This window comes from Cibotium barometz, chromosome 8 (assembly GCF_041138505.1).
Source record: "Cibotium barometz isolate CiBa-2024 chromosome 8, ASM4113850v1, whole genome shotgun sequence".
Taxonomy (NCBI): domain Eukaryota; kingdom Viridiplantae; phylum Streptophyta; class Polypodiopsida; order Cyatheales; family Cibotiaceae; genus Cibotium; species Cibotium barometz.
The window spans coordinates 39910913-39938654 of NC_141053.1; the positions used below are offsets into that span (position 1 = coordinate 39910913).

The 27742-nt window shown below is 45.0% G+C and overlaps 1 protein-coding gene across 5 annotated transcripts in view; it reads left to right on the top strand.

The window, feature by feature from the left end:
- The first annotated feature begins 1279 nt into the window (after positions 1 to 1279).
- The window catches only part of LOC147636253 (LRR receptor-like serine/threonine-protein kinase FEI 1), a 47487-nt gene continuing 21024 nt past the window's right edge, over positions 1280 to 27742 (top strand). Inside the window, exons 1-13 of one of the 5 annotated variants that reach the window (XM_086801688.1) lie at positions 2066 to 2204; positions 2305 to 2402; positions 2503 to 2854; positions 2961 to 3067; positions 3396 to 3519; positions 3678 to 3813; positions 3921 to 3992; positions 4081 to 4152; positions 24351 to 24422; positions 24514 to 24585; positions 24775 to 24846; positions 25043 to 25170; positions 25265 to 25426. In XM_086801688.1, coding sequence (XP_086657814.1) covers positions 3438 to 3519; positions 3678 to 3813; positions 3921 to 3992; positions 4081 to 4152; positions 24351 to 24422; positions 24514 to 24585; positions 24775 to 24846; positions 25043 to 25170; positions 25265 to 25426 — 868 coding nt within the window. In that variant the 5' untranslated portion in view covers positions 2066 to 2204; positions 2305 to 2402; positions 2503 to 2854; positions 2961 to 3067; positions 3396 to 3437. Of the gene's footprint in view, positions 2205 to 2304; positions 2855 to 2941; positions 3068 to 3395; positions 3520 to 3677; positions 3814 to 3920; positions 3993 to 4080; positions 4153 to 24350; positions 24423 to 24513; positions 24586 to 24774; positions 24847 to 25042; positions 25171 to 25264; positions 25427 to 27742 lie in introns of those variants that run through there. The other 4 variants (XM_086801687.1, XM_086801690.1, XM_086801689.1 and 1 more) reach the window with 4 other exon arrangements.

Here is a 27742-nt window from a genome sequence, read left to right on the forward strand (position 1 = left end):
AGTCCACTTTAAACCCATAACCCTCAAACCGAGTAGTAGGGAGTGATGATTCCTGTACGAGAATAGAATCCTAGACAAAGTTAATGAATTACTTGCCATACCTTTTGTTCTACTTTCTGACAAGCTACTGAAGTGCATGGACAACAATCAAATACCAAGTTTACGACTTGTGAATCAACCTAGACTAGCTTATTGAGTCCTCCATTAGTTGGGTGGCAGGGCATCCTAGTAGTAGGGGATGATGATTCCCATGGGTCATTTGGGAGGAGAATAGAATCCTAGATGAAGTTAATGAATTACTTGCATACCTTTTGTTCCACTTTTTGACAAGCTACCGAAGTGCATGGCTTGTTGTCCAACCAACCTACCAAATTGTTAACCATACCGCGAATGCCCGCAAATTGAACATGTGTCTGCCGCCATGGCAAACTCTAGCATTGTCAACTAAACCCCTTCAAGGTCTAAGTATGAAACTTGACCATCTAAACTCAGTTCAATTGATATGGAAATGCTATCAAGGCATAGTTAATCGATTCTTTTGCCAAGTTAAAATTGGAGCATCGTTGGCCTCAACTAAACCCCTTCAAGGTCTTGTTATGAAACTTGACCATCCAAACTCACTTTAGTTGATAGGGAAATGCTATGAAGGCATAGTTAATTGGTTCTTTTGCCAAGTTAAGAATGCGTGGGAATAACCCCTTATATGTAAGCGTGTGTTGCCAAGCCCATATTGATGGTGGATGAAGAAATGCTACCAAGGCCTAGTTAGTTGGTCCTTTCACCAAGTTAAGTACATGTGGAAGTAACCCCTTATACTTAATGGCTTGTGATATCGTACATGCATAAGAGCTATGCCCCGGGGTAAATGGGGAAGAATTTTGTTAAGATTTGGTCTTGCTTCTTCCTTGCCTGTCCCTTCGAACTCCCACTACACCTTTAAAAAATGTAGGTACCAAGCTATTTTCACGGTAGTAAACATCACTCCTGCAATGTTGTTTGGCTCCCTTCAAATCCCAGCCTGGGAGCACGATCACATCTTTGCGCCTACTCGCCACATTAGTCTTGCGGCGGGAGAGGGCTCTAATATCATATGAAAGAGCCCTTATGTGGTGTTATGGCATACCTTTGAGTGAAATAAAGTGTACAACTACTCTCCTTCACTCAAACCACGGGCTACCAACTCGTCATCACGTGCAATAGCTTCACGCTACCGGCAAAGGGAAGGGTTGGACAGCAGGGGAAAGGTCCCCACCTTAGAGGAAAGCAAGGAGAGCTACACAAGACAACCCAGACCTAAAACTGGGCTATCCGTTCACACCGAGATTAACTGCCCCAAGTTAGATGGACAACCGCAACACCCAAGCTAGATTTTGGCCCCATCACTGTGGGTTGATATCATAAACAACTGGGCATTTTGGCTTCCACAGTTCCACCGTCCTGTTCTCCTCTGTAGTCTGCACCCACTGGAGCTTTCTCTTTACGGCCTCTTACCTTTTCTTACTAGGCAGGGCTGCCCGCTACTGTTCCTGCAGTTTTCTACTGTTTGGGCTCTCACGAAGGAGGCATTTGGGCCCCTCAGCCCTGCACTTCTCACCAGGTTTCACGAAAGGATTTTCTTTCGGGGGTCCTGCCGCTTCAGCTTTCTGCTTTTTGGGCTCCCACATTTCCCAACAGGAATATTGTCCCTTCTGCTTTTTGCTTTTGTGCCCTTGCAGTTCTCATCCGGTAGGGTTGCTTCTGCATTCTGCTTTTTGGGCTTTCTGCATTTGTTTTTTTTTTTTGGGGGGGCACTTGCTTTTTTCGTTAGGAAGGGGTTTCTGCTTTTTGCACTTCTGCATTTTTGATTAGAGAGGGTGACCACCTGTTTTCTTTTTTGCTTTTTGGGCAACTGCATTTGTCATCACAGGAAGGGTTTCTGCTTTTCGGGCTCCTGCATTTTCTCATTAGAGAGGGTTTCCTTCTGCTTTTTTGCTTTCTTGTGAGCTTCTGCTTTTCCTCAGATAAAAGTTTTTCCTTCGCTTTTTTGGGCTATTTCATTGTAGCAGCTTTCTGCCTTTTGGGTCTTTGCCAGTTGGGCTGTTCATTAACTGTTCACAGCACTAAAGCCCCATCGCCCATTTCATCCCATCTTACCTTACGCTTTACAACTCTGGTCGCCCTCATCTCTTTCCCGTCTCATTGCCTCACGAGGCTTGTTTAGAGAGGTGGGTCGTTTTGACCCACACCCACTGTTGTACAGCTTTATGGGCATGTAGTTTAGTTTTATACTCTACTAATCCTCATCGCATGCCTTTGCACTCGCAGGCAGGAAGGGATCAGGCGACAGATACCAACCCTGGCCCCTCTGCGCTAGACATTGTCAAGAAACCCTACAGCAAATACGAGAAGGAAAACTGTCCAAGGTTGCCTTCATCTGTACATACCTTTTTCTGCCCAGGTGCTTCAAAGCTTGTTTGCGCAGCAGATGATGAGTTAGTACTCTCAGTATCTGTTCTGATGCAGGATCAACAAAGCCTAACTTACCTCGTCCTTGAGCTTCAATCTCTGGAGTGTTCTCAATGCAGTGTACCCTGGGATAAAGAGGGCCAGATAAGCTTTTTGCTTTTCTGCTTGGAGCAGGAACAAAAAAGGCAATGTGATGGGTTTCCTCTACTGAGAGGCTAATTTTTGGCGTCCAGATCAACTGGTTTTGAAAATGCCAGCAAGTGTTGCTCTGCAGTTCTGTTCTGCTAGCATTGCTGCTAATGCAGTGAACATCATAGAGCTTGCATAGATCCAGCCTTGGATGTAACTTGAAGGATCATACAGGCACAGCGCTTGCTGTATTCTGCAAGTCCACAGACTAGTTGGGCAGGTTGTATGAAGCCAATAGTTGTGATTGCAGCTGCTTTTGATTCAATTTGAAAAGTGTCTACATGGAATGGTCTTGAAGTGAGCACTCATGTCTGCTTATGTTAAAGGTATTCATGAGCTGCATGGTATGAAGACGCACTCTTGGAGCTAAGGAGATAAAAACCCTTGGATAGTAACCATGACTTCATCAAGTTCTCAGAGTGCGAACGAGCTAGTGAGATATTCTCTGTATTTTTTAGAGGGACTGCATTTAGGTGCTTTGCTAGAGAGTATGTGTAGCAATGTCTGAATGCATAAACTTGACAAATTAAACTGTCATAAGTAGTGCAATGGTATGGTTGACAGAGTAACACTATATATTGAAGCATCCCATCATACTAGTGTCTTGGTTGGAGGCATGTGTGGGGATGAGTGAGTGAAGTTTGTAGATAGTGAAACTGCCTCTTTATGGGCAAGGGTATCTCTGTTCTATATTCTTTTGATTCTTGAGTGTGACCTAAGTTTGGGACACTAACTCTAGTCATTTATGCTCTCTATTGCAGGTGAACTATGCACTCAATGTAGGAAGTTGACCTGGAAACAAAATGAGAGTGGAAGTACTGGACTTACTGTACCTTCTGGTGCTGGGATTGTTGAGCTGTCACAGCCATGCTCTAACTCCTGATGGTGTGTTCATGATGCACTTCCTAGATCCATTAGAGACAAAAAGTTGCAGTATTATAGCTCATAGACATGATTGTAAGGCTTTTACGTTGGGAGACCCATAATATGAGGTTCCACAACTACTGATTATAAATATCTGTCCTTTGTGGTTGCACCCTCAGGCAAAGCATTGCTGGCATTTAAAATGAACTTGAAAAATTCAGATGAAGTGCTACCTCAATGGAAGGAAGATGATTCGAGCCCATGTGATTGGCATGGAGTCACTTGCGATAGCCAAACAGGCCGCGTGGTTTCTTTGTGAGTCAGTAATCCCTCTTTAAAAGCACATTGCAGAGCCTCTACTTTTCAATAAGAATTGCTCCGAATTGAAATTGGCTAACTTTTGATGGGATGTTTCAAAGCAGAAATCTTGCATTCTATAGGCTATGGGGAAACATAGCCCCTGATTTAGGGAAGCTTGATCAACTACAAAGATTGTAAGTTTTTGGTAGCCAGCGTAATGAGATCATTATCAATTTCTTGTTTCTTCTTTTGTGAGCTTCTTACAAGAGGTCATGTTCTCAGGGCTCTCCATCAAAACAGTCTTTACGGTTCGATTCCTCCAATTTTAGGGAACTTCTCTCATTTGAAAGCCTTGTGAGTGCTCTCTGTGGCCCCACCATTTCTTTTTGTCTTGGTTCACATTTTGCACTTCGTAATTTCTGTATGGCTATGGACCCACTTATACCTAGCATATTTTTGTTTCCAAAAAGCACTTGTGATCCATGTGATATGCTCTCTTGCTTATGTCAAAACAAGGGTTCTGGATTTTGTAGAAAAAAGGTTAGTGGCTCATGTTGAAATAAGGTCGTGGAGACAAAGGCCCTGCTGCACCACTGGCCAACCCTTCCTCAACAAGGATAACAACCAGAGGCAGAATTGTTACTTCTTTGATGGTGACTGTAGGATTGGCTCAAGCAACTCATGGCTCTACAATGCACAATTTGTTTGCATATGATGATGCCTTTTGTGTCCAAAGAAAGGTCCATCTGTCAAAGTGTGGCTCCGACCAACCTTGAACTGTTGAGCTCAAAGTTAGGCACACCTATTGATGTGTCCAAAATTTTATTTTGAAAAGCGAGGGAAAGGCACCCTACAAATTGTATGTAGAATGGATCTCTCCACGATTGCAGGTAATAGCAAGTCTTCTTGTGGGCTAACACACTTGACAGTCTTGGTCACGAAGAATCCCCTTACTATCTAAGGAACCCCCTCATGTCCTGTCAAAGGCTGCAGCAAAGGTCTTGGTATCAAACCCATTGGAAAAATATATGTGACACACCCATGAGTGTGTAGGGTAGAGCCAGAGATGAGATAGTAGTCAAGGGGCAAGGTTGGACAACGTAGGTGACGCGTGGCACGTGGCAATGATGACATGGCAGTTGGGTGCAACTAGCTTACAACAATACTACTTGCCCACTAGTCTCCCGTCGTATAGAGAAAGAAAGAAAGTTATATTAACGTCTACAAAAGGCCAAAATGACCTATGATACCAAAAGGATTACATCATGTCCATGGAATACATCATCATGGGTACTAAAATGAACTGAAAGAAAATGACAAAGCGAAAATGCTGGAGCTGATCCATGTGCAAAGAATGTTTCATGCGTGGAAGCCTTGCTGTCCTGATCCACAGCCGTAAGCCTGATGAAGAACAAGATGTTGATTAAACATGATTAAGACAGAGGAGAGAAGAAGAGAGAGAGATTGGGGTCGGTTTTCTTGTATTTCATTCCAGCCCCAAAGGGGTCACCCTTGGCCTTTCACATGACTTCTATGATGGATGAGGGAATGAATTGAATGAATGACTTAGCTTGCTGAATAATTACTGAAAGTATTTATATATGCTTGGAGGAGCTTGTTGGCCAGTCCCGAAGGCAGTTGGCTTGCTGCTGGACATGGTACTGAGGAAAATCCCCATATTTGCTGTGCTTAACTGCTTTGCTACGCTGTCCTGTTGCCCTTCCTTCTGGTGCTTGGCTGCCGGTTGGTTGGGACATTCTGTTGGCTGCTGACAGGGTTCCACCTCCCTTGATGACGATGACGATGACGATGACGATGATGATAGTGATTCTGATGATGATGATGTGCTGCTACTGCTGATGTTTATGTTGATGCTAATGATGAAGATGATGACCTACATGCTGTCCCAACTGAAGCTTAATCAACCTACATGCTGTCCCAACTGAAGCTTAATCAAGGATTAAGATAGTTCATGGTGGAGATTAGCCATGGCACGGGCGTGCACGTAACATTCCCTCTTGCCAAACTTGATGACGGGGTGGACACTCTGTCATCCTTCCTCCTTGGATTATTGACTTTGACCTTCTATTTTGACTGGCTTTGACTTTACGTGATATTTTTGTCTGAACACCTTCACTTCTGAACTCCACTTCTAAGTCTTGCTAAAGAAGTGAGCGTCTGTTCCACTATTGTCCCCATGCTTGCTTTCCCTTACCTATAACACAGTGGTGGGTCACCTGGAATTGATCATGGATGTTGCTAGGCTTTTGGAACTGAATCTGAGAGCTTAATGCTGTATGGTTATGCGTACATATCCTCAGGGAATGCCTTCTTTGGCTTCGCCTATTGCAAACCACTCCATCTGCTACTGAGCTGTATTCTTTTGCTGGAACTGTGCACCTTCCTTGGGACTATGCTTAGTGGCTGAGCCTGAATGCTCTGATACCAATGTTGCATGCGCTGAAGTCTTGCTGTATTGATCCACAGCCCTAAGCTTGATTAAGAACAAGATGCTTATTGCTTATCAAACATGATTGAGATAGAGGAGAGAGAAGAAGAGAGAGATTGGTGTCAGGGTTTTCTTGTATTTCATATGGTACAAGAAGATTGCTTTAATGCTTGTACATGATTGAGCCCTAGGTCAGTCCCAAAGGGGTGACCCTTGGCCTTTCACATGACTTCTATTGATGACATATGTTTTTGGTTTTATTTAGGGATTTTATGTCTTTACTGCTGGCCGACGGCCTTTAGGCTGACCGACCAGCAGTCCCCCACTGTATATATAGCCTTGCCTCATTATTCGCCATGGTGTACCACTTTGTTGCACATATCCGGTACCATATGTTGCTGCTGCTGCTGCTGCTGCTGCTGCTGCTGATGCCGGGCTCTACACAACACAGCATCATCATCCTCGCCTGACATTCAGCACATCAGCGTTTCTCATCTGGCCACCACACGGGACACACCGTGGGACAGCAGCCCACTTCTGCCACAGGCCACACTGTGGGACAGCAGCCCTCTCTGTTACCTTCAGTGTTTACATCAGCGTATTACATCAGGCTTTACATCTGCGTTTACATCAGCATACATTTAGTGCTTACATCAGCTTTTACATCAGCCTATCATCAGCGCTTACATCAGGCCTTACATCAGCATTTACATCAGCCTATCATCAGTGCTTACATCAGGGTTTTACATGTGTTTACATCAGTGCTTACATCAGCACATCAGTGTTTTCTCCACAGCTCATGGGACAGCAGCCCACTCTGCTATACATAAGAGCACTTCAGTGTTTTTGCCTCAGCTCTCACCATTGGGATAGCAGCCCACTCTCTGCTACATCACACCATCGGGACGGCAGCCCACTCTGTGCTTATCGTCACCATTGACACCAGATCAAGTACGCAGCACTGGTGTCACCAGAGCTTACACCACTCGGGACGACAGCCCTCTGCTCCTCACCACCTCAGGTACGCAGCACCCTTGTTACCAGAGCTTGCACCCTTCAGGTACGTAGCACCGTTGTCACCAGAGCTTGCACCCTTCATGTACGCAACACCCTTGTCACCAGAGCTTGAACCCTTTAGGTCTTGCAGCACCCTTGTCATCAGAGCTTGCTCCACCACAACCACTCAGGACGGCAGCCCTCTCTACTCTTCATCCACCACCTCAGGTACCGCAACACCCTTGTTATTAGAGCCTGCATCACCTCATCTTCCGCTACCACTACCACCTTGGAGTGCCTCTGCTTCCACCGACGCGAGCCTGTGACATTGACCACCTCCCGGAGTGCCTTGCCTCACATCAATGCGAGCCTTCGTCATCATCGAAGCTTCAGCTTTGACATCATCTCTGCTTCTGCATTGGTCTTTCTACTCAGAGTCACCTCACATCATAGGGCTCTTGCACATATGTTCACTCACCAATATATATAGACTCACTCACATATTTCATGCTGTGTTGTTTTGCCTTGATCTCTCGTACATCTAGTCCTTTCGTCCTTTTGCCCTCACATGGTATTAGAGCTATCGTGAACAAAGGGATTGAAGACCTTGAGAGCATACAGCATGGATCATCTACCCGCACTCTTGGAGGACCAATTTCTCTCACCAGAAGTTGATTCTCAAAACTCTGATTTGGACCCCTCAAGGAATGGGACTTCTTACTCAATGCAGAGCCCCGTTCAAGATCTTGCTTTGGGAGACAATCAACCCATGTACATCCATTTATCTTCACCACCTTTGCCATCACGATCGCCCTCTCTGACTTTATTAGATTTTGTTTCCAGAGGGGGATACATTCCTCCTGCTAGTGTGTCAGTGTGGGACCCTGGCATCCATCATCTTCTCTCATCTTCTCTCATGGTCCCCTTTTTGGCCTGAGAGGGGGTGTGTGAAAACAATATTTTTCCCAACCCTAAAAAGAGATTTTTTTGGGGATTTTTGGTTTTATTTAGGGATTTTATGTCTATGCTGCTGGCCGATAGCCTTTAGGCTGACCGACCAGCAGTCCCCCAATGTATATAAAGCCTTGCCTCATTATTCACCATGGTGTACCTCTTCATTGCACATATCCGGTACCATATGTTGTTGTTGCTACTTTGTCGGGCTCTACACAACGCAGCTTCATCATCCCCGCCTAACGTTTAGCACATCAGCGTTTCTCATCTGGCCACTACATGGGACAGCAGCCCACTCTCTGCTACAAGCCACACCTTGGGACAGAAGCCCTCTCTGCTATACCTTCAGCATTTACATCAGCACTGACATTAGCGTTTTACATCAGGCTTTACATCTGCGTTTACATCAGCCTTCGTTCAGTGCTTATGTCAGGCTTTACATCAGCCTATCATCAGCACTTACATCAGGGTTTTACATCTGCGTTTACATCGGCACATCAGCGTTTTCTCCACAGCTCATGGGACAACAGCCCCTTCTGCTATACATAGAGCACTTCAGCGTTTTTGCCTTAGCTCTCACCATCGGGACAACAGCCCATTCTCTGCTACATCACACCATTAGGACGGCAGCCCACTCTCTGCTTATCTTCACCATCGACACCAGATTTGGTACGCAACACCCGTGTCACCAGAGCTTGCACCACTCGGGACGGCAGCCCTCTTTGCTCCTCATTGTTAGCACATTCATCCCTAGATTCTGCTCATCATTGGAGTCTCCTTTTTGGTCCCTTTTCATGGCCCTTGGTTGTGGGCTGGCCACTCCATTTTTGTACATTTTTTTGGGATTTTTTCCATTTTGGGTACCTTTTTTCCAGTCAGCCAGCAGACCCATGTCCAGTCGGCCAGGTTCACATGTCCAGTTGGTCAGCCTCTCTTACCTATAAATAGGTGGGCTGGCCTCCCATTTTTCTCATAGTCTAGTCTTTCTTTTTGCTCCCTCACTTATGAGACTCTTCTTGTCTCTTGCTTGGGACTGTATCACTTCAATATATTCAGCATAGTTGCTTCATATCTCTCTCTCTCTCTCTCTCTCTCTTGCACTCTCTGATCAGCACACTCTAGTGCTTATTTGCTTCCGCTTTGTGCACTCATTCATGGTATCATCTCTCAAGGATATGCGTCCAAAGGTTATGGAGGAATGTCACGCTTCACCTTATGCTAGTCATAAAGGTATTTTACCTACGACACGTATAATAGAAAGATATTTCTTTTGGCCAAACATGCATAAAGACATTGAGGCTTATGTACGCGCATGTATTACTTGTTAAAAGGTGGAATTTGATAGGGAAAAGCCTCCAAGTTTGCTTCAGTGTTTGCCTATTTCCTCACAACCATGGAAAAGCATTACTATGGACTTACCTAGATCGCAGCATGGGAATGATGCTATTTGGACCATAGTTGACAGGTTTAGCAAGCAAGCTCACTTTTTGCTTGTTAAGAAAACCATTAAAGTTGATCATATGGTGAAGCTTTTCCTTGCTCACATATTTAAGCATCATGGTATGCCTAAGTCCATTGTTGGGGATAGAGATCCTAGGACTATGAGCCTCTTTTGGAGGGCTTTATTTGATAACATGGACACTAAGCTTGAGTTCTCATCTACTTATCACCCCCAAACAAATGGTCAAAGTGAGGCTGCAAATTTTACCGTGTTGGACTTGTTGAAGTGTTATGTGGTAGATCAAAAGAGTGCTTGGGAGAAGTATCTTCCACTTGTAGAGTTTGCCTACAATAACACAGTACATGTCTCCACGGGAAAGACTGCGTTTGACATTATTTATGACAGAGTGATTTTGCCACCCATCCTCTGTACAAAAGATGAGATGTTTGCAGCCGATGAGTATGTACGTGACTTTAATGTAGCCTTTGCTCAGGTGCGGACAGCCATTGCAAGGTCACAAGATAACCATAAGAGGGCTGCCGACAAGTATAGAAGAGACATGCAAGTCAAGGAAGGTAGGTGATTGGGTATTGTTGAAATTTGAGAAAGCTAGGCTTCGGAAGAGACCATGACGAGAGGGATCATATCCTAAGCTTTCTACTCGATATTATGGATCCTTCGAAGTGATTGAAAAGATCAATGAAGTGTTCTATGGGCTTGCTTTACCCAGCCATTGGAAGATTCACAATGCTTTTCACGTGAGTCTTTTGCGGAAGTATGTGGGGCCAGATTCGGAAGAGCCTGTCACACAATATCCGCCCAAGATTGATGAGCTTGAGGAAATCCTCCAGCTAGAGCAGATTGTATTTCACAAGGAGAGAAAGCTACCACATGGGAAGATTATCAAGAGATACCTTGTGAAATTTAAGAACTACGTATCCATTGATGCAAAGTTGGTAGATAAGGATTATTTTATTGATTGCCTGCAGCTTTTGCAGGCATATCTTGAGGTTTTTCAGTTGAGGTCTTCTGTTTAGAAACCGGGGGGATGTTACCATTTGGTCCATCTCCATTTCTGGAGCCACTTCTATAGGACTATCACTCCATAGAGCGGCCAGATTTGTACCATGTTCATATGTGGCTAGGTCAGTGTGCCATGTGAAAGGGTCACTCATCTTGTGTCACATGGACAGGAACCAGTTTTCTGTAACCCGTGTGTTACCAGTATTGTGCCATATGGACGGGAGCTTGTTTGTTGCCACCGATGTATGACCAAGATTTCGTCGTACCCATGGGACTGTCATTCCATGGTAGGATTGATATTTGTGCCGAGCTTTGTTTATGGGATTGTCACTCCATAGGAAGGCTCGTGCTTGGACTTGTGTTTTGCCTATGGGACTGTCACTCCATTGGAAAACCAAGACTTCACATTTTTGTCGCACCAGTTTTGTGCCCGACAAGAAATCTTTGTACAAGTTTCATGAAAGGGAGATTTCGTCCATTACATGTGCACATGCATTTAAACTTGTTTTCGTGTGTTTGTTTGCTATGTTGTGCCAATACACTAGACGGGGACGTCCCCAGTGTACCGTGGGTGTGTTGTTTGTTGACGAGTTGGTGTGGCGTGTGAACAGGTGGTAAGTATTGTCCTTTTTGGCCTTTTCAAATGTAAAATCCATTAAGTAATGTAAACCTTAATGTTTATAAGATTGGGTGTTCACACACATTTAAAACTTTGGGTGGACATTTGATTTAATGTGGGTGCCCAACCTTATTAAGGTTTAATAATAATATTTATAACATGTATTGCATGGAGAAATATTTCTTTCCCACACGTGGATGATTGGTGAGAGGGTGATTGATAGAAAGTACTTGCTTGTTGTTGTATCCGAGCCTAGATGCTTGAACTTGGCCTGGATTACTGCACCCGCTTGCTGTCTTATACTCGATGGTACTTACAGTCTTGAACTCGACTGTACATGCTGTTCTTGTGCTCGACTGTTCCTGCAATTGTGTCCACTTGCGGTTGCTGTACCCGATTGTACCTGTAGCTGTACCAATTGCTACCTAGCACCTGTTGTTGCCAGCACCCGCCTACAGAGCTGTACTAGTTGTTGCTTTATACCAGCTGCTGTCCTGAATCTGCGGTCCTTGTATCGACGTACAGTTTTGGAGTGCATTAGAAAGGGGATGAGCTTCTCCTTGGAGAACTAAATTTGAATTCTTGTTAGATATTTATTTTTGTATTTTTAGATTTAGTTATTATTAAAATTAAATGTTGTTTTCACAAGTCTAAAAATTATTACAGTCCGTTGCCTTCATCAAGTAAGGCCACCGGGATGGTGACTTTTCCCATGATTGCCCTGATCGCGTCCTCACATTTTGAGGAGCCAACGAAGGTTATTTGGATATGAGAAAAACTGGGAGCAAAGCTGACTCGGGAGCACTAGGTATTACTCCCTTAGTGGTGCTTCACCTTCCCAGGCGTTAGTACGGGCGTGCCTGTTGGTGCACGGTCCTAGAAGACTAGTGAGGACAGGTGTTCACCCAGTGAAGGTGGGAGACGGCGTGTGACTTTGTCTACTTTGACAACTGATTCTTCATCGACAAAATCTTAGTGTTTACTAGTTGTACTCACTCCTTGTTTTATGGAGAAATCTGGCCTTGGACCCGTGAACACTTGTACATATAAATACTTCAAGAAATACAACTGTATTGAAGGGGAGGGGTGGCGGCTTTCCAGAAAGGGTTGGCCCTCTCCTCATACAGTTGTATTTCTTGGAAAGGACTCCCTCTCCTTATACAGTTGTATTTCTTGGAAAGGACTCCCTCCCCCTCAATACAGTTGTATTTCTTGGAGTATTTATATGTACAAGTGTTCACGGGTCCAAGATCTGATTTCTCTATAACAAGGAGTGAGTACAACTGGTAAACAATAAGATTTTGTTAATGAAGAATCAGTTGTCGGAGTAGACTAAGTCACAGACAGTCTCCCACCTTCACTGGCTGAACACCTGCCCTCACTGGTCTTTTGAGACCATGCACCAACAAGCACGTCCGTACTAACGCCTCGCAAGGTGAAGCATCGCTGAGGGAGTAATACTTGGTGCTCCCGAGTCAACTTTGCTCCCTGTTTTCCTCATATCCAAATGACCTTCACTGCTCCTCAAAATGTGAGGGTGCGGTCAGGGTAATCATGGGAAAAGTCACCATCTCGGTGGCCTTACTTGATAAAGGCAACAGGGTGCGATAATTTTGCTCGACAAGACTAGTGAAAATAACATTTAATTTTAATAATAATTGAATCTAAAAATACAAAAATAAATACTTGACAAGGATTCAAATTCAGTTCCTAGGAGAGAAGCTCATTCTCTTTGTAATGCACTCCAACACTGTAGATGGTTACAAGGGCAGCATCTGCAGTCGGGTACATGACAGCAGCTGGTACAGTCGGGTACATGGCAGCAACTGGTACAGTCGGGTACAAGGACGGTAGGTACAGTTGGGTACAAGGCAACAACTGGTACAGTCAGGTACAGGATAATAGCTGGTACAAGGCAGTAACTAGTACAGCTTTGTAGGAGGGTGCTGGCAACAATGGGTGTTGGGCAACAGCGAGTACAGTTGTAGGTACAGTCGGGTACAAGAACAGCAAGTACAGTCGGGTTCAAGGCTGTAGATACAATCGGGTACAGGGCAGTAGGTAGGTGCAGCAATCCAGGCCGGGTACAAGCATCAAGGTGGGTGCAAGTATCTAGGTGAGTACAGTAGGAGGCGGGTGCTTTCCATCAACCACCCTCCCACCAACCATCCACGTGTGGGAAAGAAATATTTCTCCATGCAATACATGTTATAAATATTATTATTAAACCTTAATAATGTTGGGCACCCACATTAAATCAAATGTCCACCCAAAGTTTTAAATGTGTGTGAACACCCAACCTTATAAACATTAAGGTTTACATTACTTAATGGATTTTACATTTGAAAAGGCCAAAAAGGGCAATACTTACCACCTGTTCACACGCCACACCAACTTGTTAACAAACCACACACCCACGATACACTGGGGACATTCTTGTCCAATGTAATGGCACGACATAGTAGACAAACACACGAAAATGGACGAAATCTCCCTTTCCTGAAACTTATACAAGGATTTCTTGTCGGGAACAGAAATGTGAAGTCCTGGTTTTCAAATGGAGTGACAGTCCCATAGGCAAAACACAAGGCCTGGCACGAGCCTTCCTATGGAGTGACAATCCCATAGACAAAGCTCGGCACAAATATCAGTCCTACCATGGAGTGACAGTCCCATGGGTAAGACGAAATCCTGGTCATACACGGGTGGCAGCAAACAAGCTCCCGTCCATATGTCACAATACTGGTAACACATGGGTGGCACAAAATTGGCTCCCTTCCATGTGACACAAGATGAGTGGCCCTTTCACATGGGGCATTGGCCTGGCCACACGTGAACATGGTACAAATCTGGCCGCTCTATGGAGTGACAGTCCCATAGAAGTGGCTCCAGAAATGGAGATGGGCCAAATGGTAACAAAAGTCCAAGGATGAGGCTTTTCAGCACTTTTGTGATTGGAGGGTTGAGGTGAAAAAAGAGACCGGTTCCTCGGTCAAGGCTCTTAGGACCGACAGAGGGGGTGAGTTTACCTCCAGGAGTTTCAGCAATATTGCAAGGTTCATGGAATTCGGAGACAGCTTACTACGGCATATACTCCATCATAGAATGGAGTTGCAGAGAGGAAGAATAGGACCATTATGGAGATGGCCCATCCTATGCTTGAACATTCTTCATTACCTCGATGTCTTTGGGCTGAGGTGGCTTCTACTGCTGTCTACATTTTGAACAGGTCTCCTACTGTTGCTCTTCCAGATAGAACTCTTTATGAGGCTTTCCATGGTGAGAAACCCTCTGTTGTTCATTTTCGGGTATTTGGTTGTTCGGCGTATATACATGTGTCTAAGGAGCATCGCTTCAAGTTGGACTTGAAGTCTCAGCGCATGACTTTTCTCGGATATGGCACTGTGTGCAAGGCATATTGTCTATATGATCAATAGGCCGGCAAAGTTGTTGTGAGCCGTGATGTGGTGTTTGACGAGACTCCTACATCTTCAGAGGGAGGTGGTGAGCTTCTCCTTCTCCGCCTCCTTCTTCGCCTCATCCTCCTCCCTTTGCTTCCGTTACACCTCCAATAGTGGATTCTCAGTCAGATGATGATGACTCTTCTCCTCCTCCAGCACGTTCGATTAGATTTGTGCTTGGATGGTATTTTTAGACTGTTCGTGATTCTTGGTTACGTGAGCTTCCTTCTGCTCCTCCGCCTGGTTCTCTTGGACAATCTTCCAGAGTTTAAGGGAAACAAATTCATGAGGGTAACATGGTTGTTAACTATGCTCTTATGTCCTCTTATCATTCATGGTCCTTCTGATCCCACTTTTGTGGACGAGGCTTTTTCACATGAGCCTTGGCATCGTGCTATGAGGTAGAGTTGGATGCTATTGAACGGAATGACACTTGGATTTTGGTGCCTAGGCCACTGCAGCGTAAGGTGATTGGTGTTCGCTGGATCTTCAAATTGAAGTTTCGAGCTGATGGCAGCTCGGACAAGCACAAGGTGAGGTTGGTTGCCAAGGGTTATGCTCAACGGCCCGGAGTTGACTTTGATGATACCTTCGCTTCGACGGTTCAAATGACTACCATTCACACCGTTCTTGCTCTTGCGGGACATCATAGATGGCCCGTATTCTAGATGGACGTCAAGTCGGCTTTCTTGAGTGGAGAGCTTACACAGGAGGTTTATGTTGATGAGTCGTCGGGATTGTTGATTGTCCTTGAGAGGGGGTTGATTGTTATCATTGTGGTCTATGTTGATGACAGAGGGGGTTGATTGTTATCATTGTGGTCTATGTTGATGACCTCATCTTTACATGTTCTTATTCTGTGAGGATCCGTTCAATCATGGATGCTTTGGAGACATAGTTTGAGACGACGGATCTTGGCCTTTTGTGTTATTTTCTTGGTTTTGAGATTTGGTAGACCCAAAGGGCATTTTCTTCTCTCAGTAGAAGTACACACGAGAGATACTTGACAGATTTCAGATGACTGGATGCAAACCAGTATCTTCTCCTATGGGTACTAGTGAGAAGCTTTCTCTTCTTGATGCTTCTCCAGGGCTTGATCAGGGACATTATCGGGTTCTCGCCGGTTGTTTGGTTTGGTTGACCTACTCCCGATTGGACGTATGTTTTGTTGTCAGCTTATTGAGTTCTTTCTCATCAAACCCCATCAACAGCATTGGCGGTGTGCTCTTAGAGTTCTTCGGTAATTGCGTGGTACTCTGGACTTTGGCATCTTCTATGGCCAAGGATGCACTCTTCTTGGATGGTCTGATTCAGATTGGGCTGGAGATCCTGATACTCGGCGTTTGACCACCGGTTGTGTTTTTTCACTTGGGTTTGGAGCCATTTCATGGAGCAGTAAAAAGCAGCCTACTGTGGCGCTTTCCTCTACAAAGGCGGAGTATCGTGCAGTTTATGCTGCATGTGAGGCAATTTTGTTGTGGAGATTATTGGAGGAGCTTGGTTGTCCTCCTACCGGATCTACTCTTCTTTGCTGTGACAACTAGAGCTGCATCGCCATCTCCAAGAGCCCTCTGTTTCATGCTCGTACACGAAACACATTGAGATACAATATCACTATGTTCATGAACGGGTTCTTGCTGGAGATTGCGTTTGGAGTATTGTCTTTCAATGGAGAATGCAATAGATTTGTTTACCAAGCCGATTTCTTAGGCTTCCTTGGCTCCTCATCTTCGGCTTCTCGGAGTATATTCAGCATCTGGTGCTGAGAGGGGGTGTTAGCACATTCATCCCTAGATTCTGCTCATCATTGGAGTCCCCTTTTTGGTTCCTTTTCATGGCCCTCAGTTGTGGGCTGGCCACCCTGTTTTTGTACATTTTTTTAAGATTTTTTCCATGTCGGGTTCCTTTTTCCTAGTCGGCCAGCAAACCCATGTCCAGTCGGCTAGGTTCACACGTCCAATCGGCCAGCCCTTCTTACCTATAAATAGGTGGGCTGGCCTCCCATTTTTCTCTTCGTCTAGTCTTTCTTTTTGCTCCCTCACTTATGAGACTCTGCCTGTCTCTTGCTTGGGACTGTATCACTTCAGTATATTCAGAATAGTTGCTTCATCTCTCTCTCTTCAGTGCTTCAGTTCCGACATCATCTCTGCTTCTACATTGGTCTTTCTACTCAGAGTCACCTCACATCAGAGCGCTCTTGTACATATGTTCACTCAACATTATATATAGACTCACTCACATATTTCATATTGTGTTGTTTTGCTCTGATCTCTCGTACATTTGGTCCTTTCGTCCTTTTGCCCTCACAGTGGGTCTGCCCTTGAAGCTCGAGTTTGGAAGAAGTCAATGAGAGCTCTCTGCTTGATCCTTGGGTAGGTGTTGTTGGTCGGGGCCACAATAGTGACTCTCTGCATCTGTGAAGCTCTAGAAGGAAGAGCTCTAGGCATCTTTGATCTGGGACGTCCATGATCCTTGAGAGTGGTCCAAACCCATGGCAGTGGAACCTCCCCTTGATCACATAGTATACCGGACATCGACATATGTAGTGCTCCTCCGTCTCGGCATCTGCATGGCAAAGCTGACACATCCTATCCTTTGGTGCAGTCGGTGCAGTCGTCCTTGGCCCATATCTGGCTGTCTCCACTCTCAATTGGTTGGATGAGGTGCGGATCTAGCCAATCGCGCATCTCATTCCAAGTGGTAGATGCGTGTCCAAGTAGCATGGGCGTGTGATAAAGCTATCCCCCATCAAGTTAAGAAGGTGATCTGTGTAGAAGGCCAGGGGTTAGTAGGTGAGCGCCAGATCCTCTGAGTATCTAGTCTTACAATCTCCTTCCTAATGACCTTGTTCAGCTTTGTGCGGCTGAGATCAAGGGAAGGTGCCTCTATGCTGTAGTGAAAAGGGGGGAGTGCTTCCATGTGCATGCCATGTAAACTGAACCAAGTGCCCACCTGCGCATACCAACATTGTGTGTCTCCATCTAGTGCCAGCTGTCTCCAGGACTCTACGGCGACCCGGGGTATTCGTCTCTTGGGAGCTCCCATAACCTGTGCCTGTATATCAGTGTCTTGAGTAGAGTCTATGTCACTATCTGTGCAGCCTCCATCTCCGCTGCACAATCTCCTGTGGCAATGATGGCGTACTCCTAATTAGGCATGAAATCATCCTCACCAAGGGCCTCTCCATTGGCTTCTATCCATCATATGCTTCCTCCACATCTATCTCAGCTGGTTTCCCCCTTGGTCATAGTTGTTACGAGGCGCGCCTCTAACGGTTAGAGGCGGCCTAATCGAGGCGTCCACAAATTTTTTTTTGTTTTTTTTGTTTCTGCTGGTTTGAGATTGACGGGGGCTTTAAGGGCCCAAGGCAGCCCCTCTCACACACACACTCTCTCTCTCTCTCATTCTCTCCCTCCCTCCCTTAAGCCTTTCTCAAGACCCAAAGTTCAAACTTCAAACTTCAAACACACTAGGATGATGATGTTTTTTATACCCACTTTTGGAGCTCTCTCTATACTCTACCGGTTCATTTCATTTTACTTTGTACCCTTGAATCTTGATGATGTATCCAGATGATGATGATGGACTATTTTGGTCTCATAGGTCATTTTGGCCTTTTGCAGACGTTTAATACAGCTTTCTTTCTTTCAGATGATGTATCCAGATGATGATGATGGACTATTTTGGTCTCATAGGTCATTTTGGCCTTTTGCAGGCGTTTAATACAGCTTTCTTTCTTTCACACACACACACACACTCTTTCCCTCCCTCAAGGCTCATACATACACACTCTAGTCTCTTTTTTTTCTTCTTCATGAAATGGTGTTTTATATTATATGTAAAAATGTACATCAGCCACATGGCTCACACAGAACCTATGGCCCCAAAAAAACCCCCCACAAAAGATCCTCTAAAGGATCATGACCATGCAAACCTGTACACTAATAAGAAAGCCTCGTAGCCAAATAAGCATCCAAGATAAAAGCATCAAAGATGAGCCAGCCGAGCCACCGTAGATCATATTGAAATAACATCTGCATCCAGTAGCTGAGCTGAGAGAAGAGAAGAAAATTGCCAAAGCAGCAAACCGCAGATACGTAGAATGTGCCCATGTATTCCAGACAAGGAATCAAAGATGAACCCATACCATGTAGTCCAAATATGCCAAAGTCGTGTCCATCTAAGGAAATGGAATATCACAAGGTGACTGTCCGAAGTAATAACTTGAGGACAAATCCCAAATATCCACTGATGAGCCGAAACAGTAGTCCTCTCTACTACCTCCCAAACGCGAGAGACAAAAGACCAAATCTGACGGGCCACTGGACAACTCATGAACAGATGCATAACTGTTTCAGTGCATGTCGTGGAGAAGAAGCAAGAGGCCAATGTAATTTTACGACGGTTGAGCTGATCCCGTGTAGGTAACCCTCTCACCAACATCCTCCAAATGAAAACCTTACCTTGGTAAGGGACTTTAGACTGCCAACCACGCATAAGAGTTTTCTGCCACCATGATTTAGACTTGTGCAATCCCCACACCTTATTGGCCTTGGCTGAAACCCAATATTTCTCTGATACGAGCTTATGATAGACCTGGTTAGCTGAAAGTGATATCAAGTCACCAGATTTACATAGTGCCCAATCAAGCCAAGGCTGATCTGCAGATGGCCGAGGCAATGGAGTAAAAGGCTCAACTACATGCATGATGTCAACCCATAGTGGCTGAAATGTCCGAGGAACCCTAAAGAACTGCCGAATACAACGAAACGAATATGGCCTATCACGACCAGGTATCACAGCATCTCGGATTCTAACCAAGCCTAACTTGACCATGCGGTTGAGTCGTATGCGTGAAGCATCTCTATCTGGCCAAACAATGACACGCGACTCCACAAATGTTTCGAACTGCAAAGAGTTCAAAAGTAGTCTTTCATGACCAGGATCCCACCGAGCCAATAGTAGAAGTTCATGCCAAGAAAGGAGAATATGCGATAAAATGTGAGATGAGCGAATACGGACAGGATGAGCCGCATTCACAATGCCCCACCATGAAGCCTGCACACGTGTCCGTCCATGTGACAATCCCTCCAACTCAATTAAGTCACGAGCCATGAATACCCAAGGCTGCTCCTGCAAACACATATCCTGAAAAAGCGCCCACCTATGTGCCACCATATGCAAGCGGACATCCAGTAAAGCAGCCCCACCCATTCTTTTGGGCGTCGTAATGTGATTCCAAGCTATCCATGTGACCCATAATATTTCCTTGCCTCTTCCACAACATAAACCGAATGGGAGCAACCAAACGGAGAAGAGATTTGTGCGTCCAAGGTAGCAAAGGCAAAAAATAGGAAATCATGCTAAGCATAATAACCTGAGCTACCTTAACTCTCACGTGCATAGGCCACCCTTGAGCTTTCCAATACACAAATTTATCCGAGATCCAAGCAGAAATCCAAGCAAGAAGCGCTTGGGGGTCCACATCCACACCCACCGGATACCCAAGATGACGAACAATGTCTCTTGTATGCACCACACGGCCTTGCCACCCTAATGCCTCAACTTAAAGTTGGGGCCCTAGGACATTTTTGGAGAGAGGTCACTCCACTTTTGGAGTTGCATGCCTCTCTCACCTCTCTCTCTCTCTCTCTCTCTCTCTCTCTCTCTCTCGCTTTTGGGAATCGTGCAAGCTTGAAGCGTGGAGAAGAGGGAAGTCGACGGTTGATTGCTGTGTGAGAGGAGCAAACTGTTTTGGCTGCTGTTTTCTGTGCAAAGCAGGCCGTACAGTCCAGGTGGAATCTGCCCGTACAGAATTGCTGCTGCAGGTTCTGCTGTAGGTACAGGCTGCGCTGACAGTAGTTGAAAACGGGTACAGAACTGCTGTTGCAGATTCTATTGCTGGTGCAGTTGTACGGACAGTTGTACGGACAGGGCAGGTGTACAGGCGGCGCTGGACAGGACAGGTGCAGGCTGCGTTGACAGGTACAGTCAGCAGGCGGCTGCTGTTGGGTACTGACCAGTACAGTACAGGCACCTGTGGAGGCTGTACGGACAGGTACAGTACGGAAATACTGGCTTGCGTGAAGCGTTCCATGGCCAAATCGAAGTCCTCGTCCAAGAAGGCAGCGTTTGAACTCTCTCGACCTTAATAGATCTCATACACACTCTAGTCTCTCTCTCTCTCTCTCTCTCTCTCAACTTTCACTATATATATTATATCTATCTATCACTATATAATACGAGTCTTTTGAGGCGCGTACCATACCTGCCTCGTACCATACCAAACGCCTCTGATGCCTCTAACAACCTTGCCCTTGGTCTCCTCCTGTGGTATAGGTTTGGGCCCCCAGATGGGAGCTCCATATGATAGTGCTCGTGTGACTAGTGTGTCAAATAGCCATAGTTTTGTCCTTGGCTCTTGGAACTCTGTTTGTCAGCATTGCCTCTCTAGTGAGCCCAGGGCTGTATAGCCATGTGTCAATCTGGCTTTAGCTTCCTTCCCCATGGAGAACTTGAGTCCAGAAAAGGTGATTCTGAGGTATACATATGATATGACATGCTCCATGGGCTCCCCACTGTAAATAAACTACTGCGCATATCTGCCTATCCACTGTTTGGTAGTGTTAAAGGTCATAACCTTGGTCTTCCCAAGGTTCACAGCAGTGAGGCCCTGGTCCTCGCAGAAGGCCTGTACTGCATCCAGGTTGCAACCCTTGTGGCGAGTTCGATATAAGGTCAATGTCATCTACATACAATAGGATCGGTATCAAGACTCTTGCCAGTCGTGCTCTTGGTCCTCCCTGTCTATCTATGTAGTTAGATATCTCATCAATGGATAGCCCGAATAGAGTGGGAGACAGGGGGCAGCCCTGCTTCACCTTGATAGTGCTATGTATGACCTCTGACTCCTGAGTCTCCCACTGGGGCCGTACTCTGCTAGTGACGGGTTCGTAGAGTGTGTTGGAATGGATTCTTGCCCTCCGCTTGTCACTTAGTCTATTCTCCCACATAGTGGGTTGGGGAGAACTTAACTCCTCTATATAGGGCAAAATACCCCTTGGTCTTCCCGCATCCCCCACCTTTATTGGTGGTCTCATGGGATGTTTGGGTGGGAGGGACCCGACCGGTTGATGGCCATCTTCCGCATGCTGGACCTCTATTTCGCTTGGTGCTTCGCGCTCTGCGTTCTTTCATGGTATTAGAGCCTCGTCAGCTCTTGGTGCCCGGCTTCGAGCTTCGCATCCAGGGGGGTGTTGGAATGGATTCTTGCCCTCCGCTTCTCACGCTGCCATGTGGCAGTCTATTATCCCACATAGTGGGTTGGGGTCAACTTAATCCCTATATACAGGGCAAAATGCCCCTTGGTCTCCCCTCATCCCCCACATTTATTGGTGGTCTCATGGGATGTTTGGGTGGGGGGACCTTGCCAGTTGATGGCCGTCTTCCGCATGCGGCACCTCTATTTCGCTTGCTGCTCTGCGCTCCGTGTTCTTTCAGAGTGCGAGAATCCCCCAAGCCATCTTTGCTGGTACTCCCATATCCTACAGTCTCCTTATAATCTTCCTCTCTACCGTGCACACATAGATCTGCAGGTCTCCCGGCCATGTTCACATGTTCAATGTTTAATATGCGATGATGGAACTATATGTGTCAAAGGCTCTAGCCCCACGGCAAGCTCCCTGCTTCAGGTTACACTGTCCACGTGTGCCTTTGCTGGGGCTGCAAGCTCCCTCATTCTCGGGCAATGGGATGACAATGGTGATTGATAATGCTTGAGAAATGAGATGGTGAGCCCTCCATATTGCTATGGAACATGTTTATAATCTTCATCTGCACTGTACGTGGTCTCCTCTGGTTAAGGCCATGGGCACCTAGATGCAGAGTTAACTAATTCAATGTCATGTTGTGGACTTTGTGGGGTGGAAGTCTCCCAAGGCATGCTCTAGTTGGATGTGCTCGTCTTCTAATTATTTGACTTTAGCCTGGTGTTGCCCAACATTCTAGGAAAAAGCTTTGTGGAGTGTTTGGCCATGGGGCCTGGGCCCTGTGTCTTCTTTGCTCCCTCACAAATCTGTCCCCGCGTCATGCAAGAAAACTGCCACACATCTTTGGTGCACACACTCCATGACTCAATGAGGACCAAACCTATCTCTGAATATACAATGGATGCAGCCTCTGAGTCTGTAGTATGTTGGACATTGAAGGATAGTGTGCTGCTTAGTCTCAACCTTGTGCATGCCACATACTTTGCATATTCATAGCTCTCGATGCTCTTGCATGGGTGCTCTTCCAGCCTCGATTTGCAAGAGACCACCAAAAACTTGGTGGAAATTTTGGTAAGGCCTATGAAGCTGAGGCAATGTCACATTGGAACTGAAAATTGAACTGGACTCAGAGTCAGAAGTTTCTTTTCCGGATTCAGAATCAGAAGACTCCTGCTCCTTCTCTTTAGGACAGAAAAGGATCGAGCCTCGATCCTGCCAACTCTGCGTGGGTAGGGCTCCTCAAAGGTTGGTACAGAGAGGATGCAAGCTATAAAGAACAGTGGGGTTACCTCATGTTGGCTACACCCTTTATTCACTGGACTGGAAGGTTGAGGCCCTGCCGAGCATTGCACTTAAAGGTAAAAACCACACAGTCATGACTTCAAAACCAAAGAAAGTCGCCTGGTCATCTCAAACAGTCAAAAACTCTGTAGGGTACACATCTATGGATAACTGAGGAACTCACATCAGCTTAACTCAAGCAAAAGGGAGCAGAGTTGGAGAAAGTGCAAGCAGCTTGCAAGACAGGCAAGTGGGCAGTGTTCCAGGAGGGAATTTTGCACATTCAGGGTTTTCTCACCTTAAAGCCAGTAAAAAGTAATATCAAGTATCTTATATAACGTACCAACTCCCAACAAGCTTGTACTATCATCTTTTTTGTTTTGTTTGTTTTTTTGATACCACCTTCGGCCTCCCGCGTTGTACTCTGGTTTCATGGGCCATATGTGGCCCCCACAGATGTTAATAGAATGCACATCTTTCTCTCCCCCCCTCTTTTTTATGTACAATTGTTTTCTCTATTTAAATCATAACTTGCTATGTCTCTTGTTTGGGAGTTACTTTGTGAGTTTAACATTCAAATTTCAATGTCATCTCTAATGATTTCGTTTAGTTCCTGCCATTGTATTGCATGGGGCTGAGCATCATGACCTGCAGCCTCTCTAACGAGCTCTAATCAAGAGATGCGAATCCGATTGCCCAAAATGGTGCTCCAAACATGGCCCCTAGTCTGATGAGTGAGCCAAAAAGAAGAGACTTTGTCTGTACCTGCTGGAAATGTGCTTGGAATTATTGTCTCTCTAGGCATGCCATAGATACATAACCCCTAGCCAATCTGGCTTCTGCTGCTGGTTTCATATGGTTTTTTTAGCCCTGAGGGTACCATCCCCTAAATGTTTTACTCTTTCATTTTCCTCATTGGCTGGCTGGCTGTCAAATGTAAAGGTGTCTTTATGCAGCCCCCCATAGCTCGTGGAAGACCACACAAGATCTGCTTCATGTAATGTTTACGACAAAATAGTAACTAGTGTGATTTCATCAAGCTTAAACATTTTGTGCACAGGTTATTGCAGGACAATTATTTAAGTGGACAAATTCCTGCAGAGCTAGGTCGTTTGTTGGAACTCAAGATTTTGTATGTTCCTGATGCTGAAGACACCTTCAAACTCTCATTTTGCTTTGCAAATTACTAGCTGCTATAATGTTTATGAACCTGACCATTTTAGGGACATTTCAAGTAACTCTCTCAGTGGCACAATTCCAGATTCTCTTGGAAACCTTCAAAATCTTACAAGTTTGTAAGTAGTAAGCCTACTCTTTTGACAACTTTTGCCTTTGTGTTACTTCAGATATTCACAAAGTTGAGTTGAACTAGGATAATAAAGTGTGTCTGTGGACACGCATGCACGCGGACACAAACATACATATTTTATTGAGGTTTAAAATGGTTGCTCTCAGATATGATGTTGACTAATTCTGCTTTTCAGCAATGTTTCAACAAACTTTTTAATTGGAGAGATCCCTGAAAATGGAGTTTTGAAAAACTTTGGTGGAGAATCGTAAGTCAATTTTTAGCACTCTCCATGATAAGTTTTTTTTTTTTGACACCAAAGTGTAGGATTAGGGTATGCTATGGAAAGATTCAATGTATTATAAAAAGCTCTTTATGTTATTCTGGACATGGTAGACCTTGTTTCTGTTATATTTTGACTAAGCAAAGCTCTGGCTTGAGAGGGTTGCTTTAAAACCATGCAGGTTTGTCGGCAATATGGGCCTTTGTGGTCAGCAAGTGGGTGAGATCTGTAAAAGTCAGCTGGAAGAGCCCTCCATAACCCCTGATTCGTCGTCCTCTCCATTAGAAGGGGTTCCAGGCCCTCCATTTGGTAATGTCGATTCTGGCTCACATATATAGAAATTTTAATCATTTTGAGTGCTTACAGGCATGCTGATGAGAATTTTTTGGACTGCTTTTTACAGGTTTGGGCAAGAAATCATCCAGATCTTCAACAGAATTTCTAATCAGTGCTCTTGGCACAGTTGGGTTTTCACTTCTTATTGCATTGATGTGCTTTTGGGGATGCTTTTTGTATCATAAGTTTGGTAAAAAGCATAAAGCCTATGAAGAAAATGGAGATGACGGTAAGCACAGCAGCTGTTCTAAACTTCAAGGTTTATTTGTCAATTGTGCAGTGGGATTTAAAAATTTTGACATAAAAAGTTGAATAGTGTCTAATTAGGCAACAACTTACATGGTCAAGATTTCTGGATACCTCTTCTAACCCTTGGTGAGGGATTGACCAAACCTGTAGCCCAGCCATCAACTAGGGTGGGTGTATTTCTTGTAAGCCCAATTTGGAGGTCATGGAGGACTAGGTAGAACCAGTCATGGCACTGTGTTTAGAAATTTGTGCTCAGAACTTTTTTTAGCGGGGGTGAAATCTGTATTTCTTGTAGTTTTGAACTACAATCCAATTTAGCTGGTTACATTGTTGTCTAGCTAAGAGAGATGCATCATGAATTTTCATTCTTCTGATATCAACTGCTGCTCTTCCCATTGCTATCATTGAAGGTTCTCAAGAAGAAGTATAATGTAACAGTACTCATTAGCATTACTCTTTATTGCCAAGCTTTATCATGGCTGAGGCATCAGGCTACCCCTTGCCACCGCTTGAGATGAGTTGGAGACTCAAGAGGATCATTTATGTACCGTGCAAGCTTTATCATGGTTGAGGCATCAGGCTACCCCTTGCCACCACTTGAGAAGAGTTGGAGACTTAGGAGGATCATTTATGTACCGTGCACAGTTCTATATATGTGTGTGATGACACAAATAGGGATGCCTTAGAACTCCATCCATGCTACTTTTGAATGTGCTTGAATAAAGCTTGGTGTGTGAAATCTCACAAGTCATGGCATTCCATTGTTCAATAGAGCAGCAGCTCATTGGCAAACAAATATGCAAAATAAAAAATCTTAAGAAACCAATGTTCATAGCCAAGATGTTGGAGTATGCACAGGTGGAAAGCATAGACAAGGAAAGAGAGAGAGAGAGAGAGCACTTGTTAACCAGATCACCTTTATTATAGCATGAGGCTTTTACAATGGCAATAGCCAGCAAAGAGAGCAGTACAATGTGCAAGGATTGGACACTACAAAAATGACGAGGAGGCCCTTTATACAGGGAGGCAGGGGATCTGTCCGATTGCATATAGAAGCTGGCCGATTGCACCACGACCCATGAACATATGAAAAAATACATAAAATCCCAATAAATAAGAAGAGTCCTGTAACTCGCAGCGGTGTCCGGGGGACTAGGGCCTTTGACACACTTGTTGATACCATCAATGCATATTAAAACATTTAAACATGGCCACAACCTTAACACATATCCATCATCACTTTGCATAAAACATAAAGCTGGACAAAACATCCACAAATGCTGAAAATGGAGCTTGCACGTGTGACACCGCATAGAGGCCGGAATGGGCCAAAACCCCCCCCCCCCCCTCCCCCTCGGAGTATTTTATTACCCAAGGAGAATAATATCATGTACAAGCTTTGAGGGCCTTACTCTCCCCACGGGAGATGCCGGATTATCCATATACAAATGCCATAACACAGCCCAACACGAGGCAACCGAGCCGGAACATAGGCTGTAGAAATGCCGAGCCGATAACATAATCCATATACCTCTGTGTGGGTACTGATTCTTCCCCCAAAACCACGGGTCTTCATGCAATAGAGCTGGTACAACAAGTACAACTCTCCATTCAGCCGGTACAATAGGTACAATGGTTGGTACAACAGGTACCGTGGTTGGTACAGTCGGTACAGTGGCTGGTATAGTAGGTGCAACAAGTACAAATGCTGGTACAACATGTATAGTGACTAGTATAGCAGGTACAGTGGCTGGTATAGCAAGTACAAAAGTTGGTACAGTGGCTGGTACAACTGGTAGGGTGGTTGGTTTAGCATGTACAAATGTTGGTACAATAAGTACAATGGCTAGAAATCATAATAAATGATGAAATTTCAGTATTTCTTCGCGATGGAAGCCTCCAAAACAGTCCCCAACAGCCGGTATGTTTTGTCCAGCTTATGTTTTATGCAAAGTGATGATGGATATGTGTTAAGGTTGTGGCCATGTTTAAATGTTTTAATATGCATTGATGGTATCAACAAGTGTGTCAAAGGCCCTAGTCCCCCGGGCACCACCCGTCGCGAGTTTCATTGGTATCAGAGCATAGGCTTTCTTGGAAGCGGAGGCTTCCTTTTATCAATAAGGAAGAGAAAAGATCTCAAGTGGGGACCACACTTACCATCATTGCTATTAAGCATGGCCAGCCGCTTCATAGCTTATGAAGCAAGAGCATGAGCAATAGACAGCTTGTTGATCTAAGGATTTATGAATTCACAAAATTTATCTTGGAAGTATGGAGTTGGCTTTATGTGCAC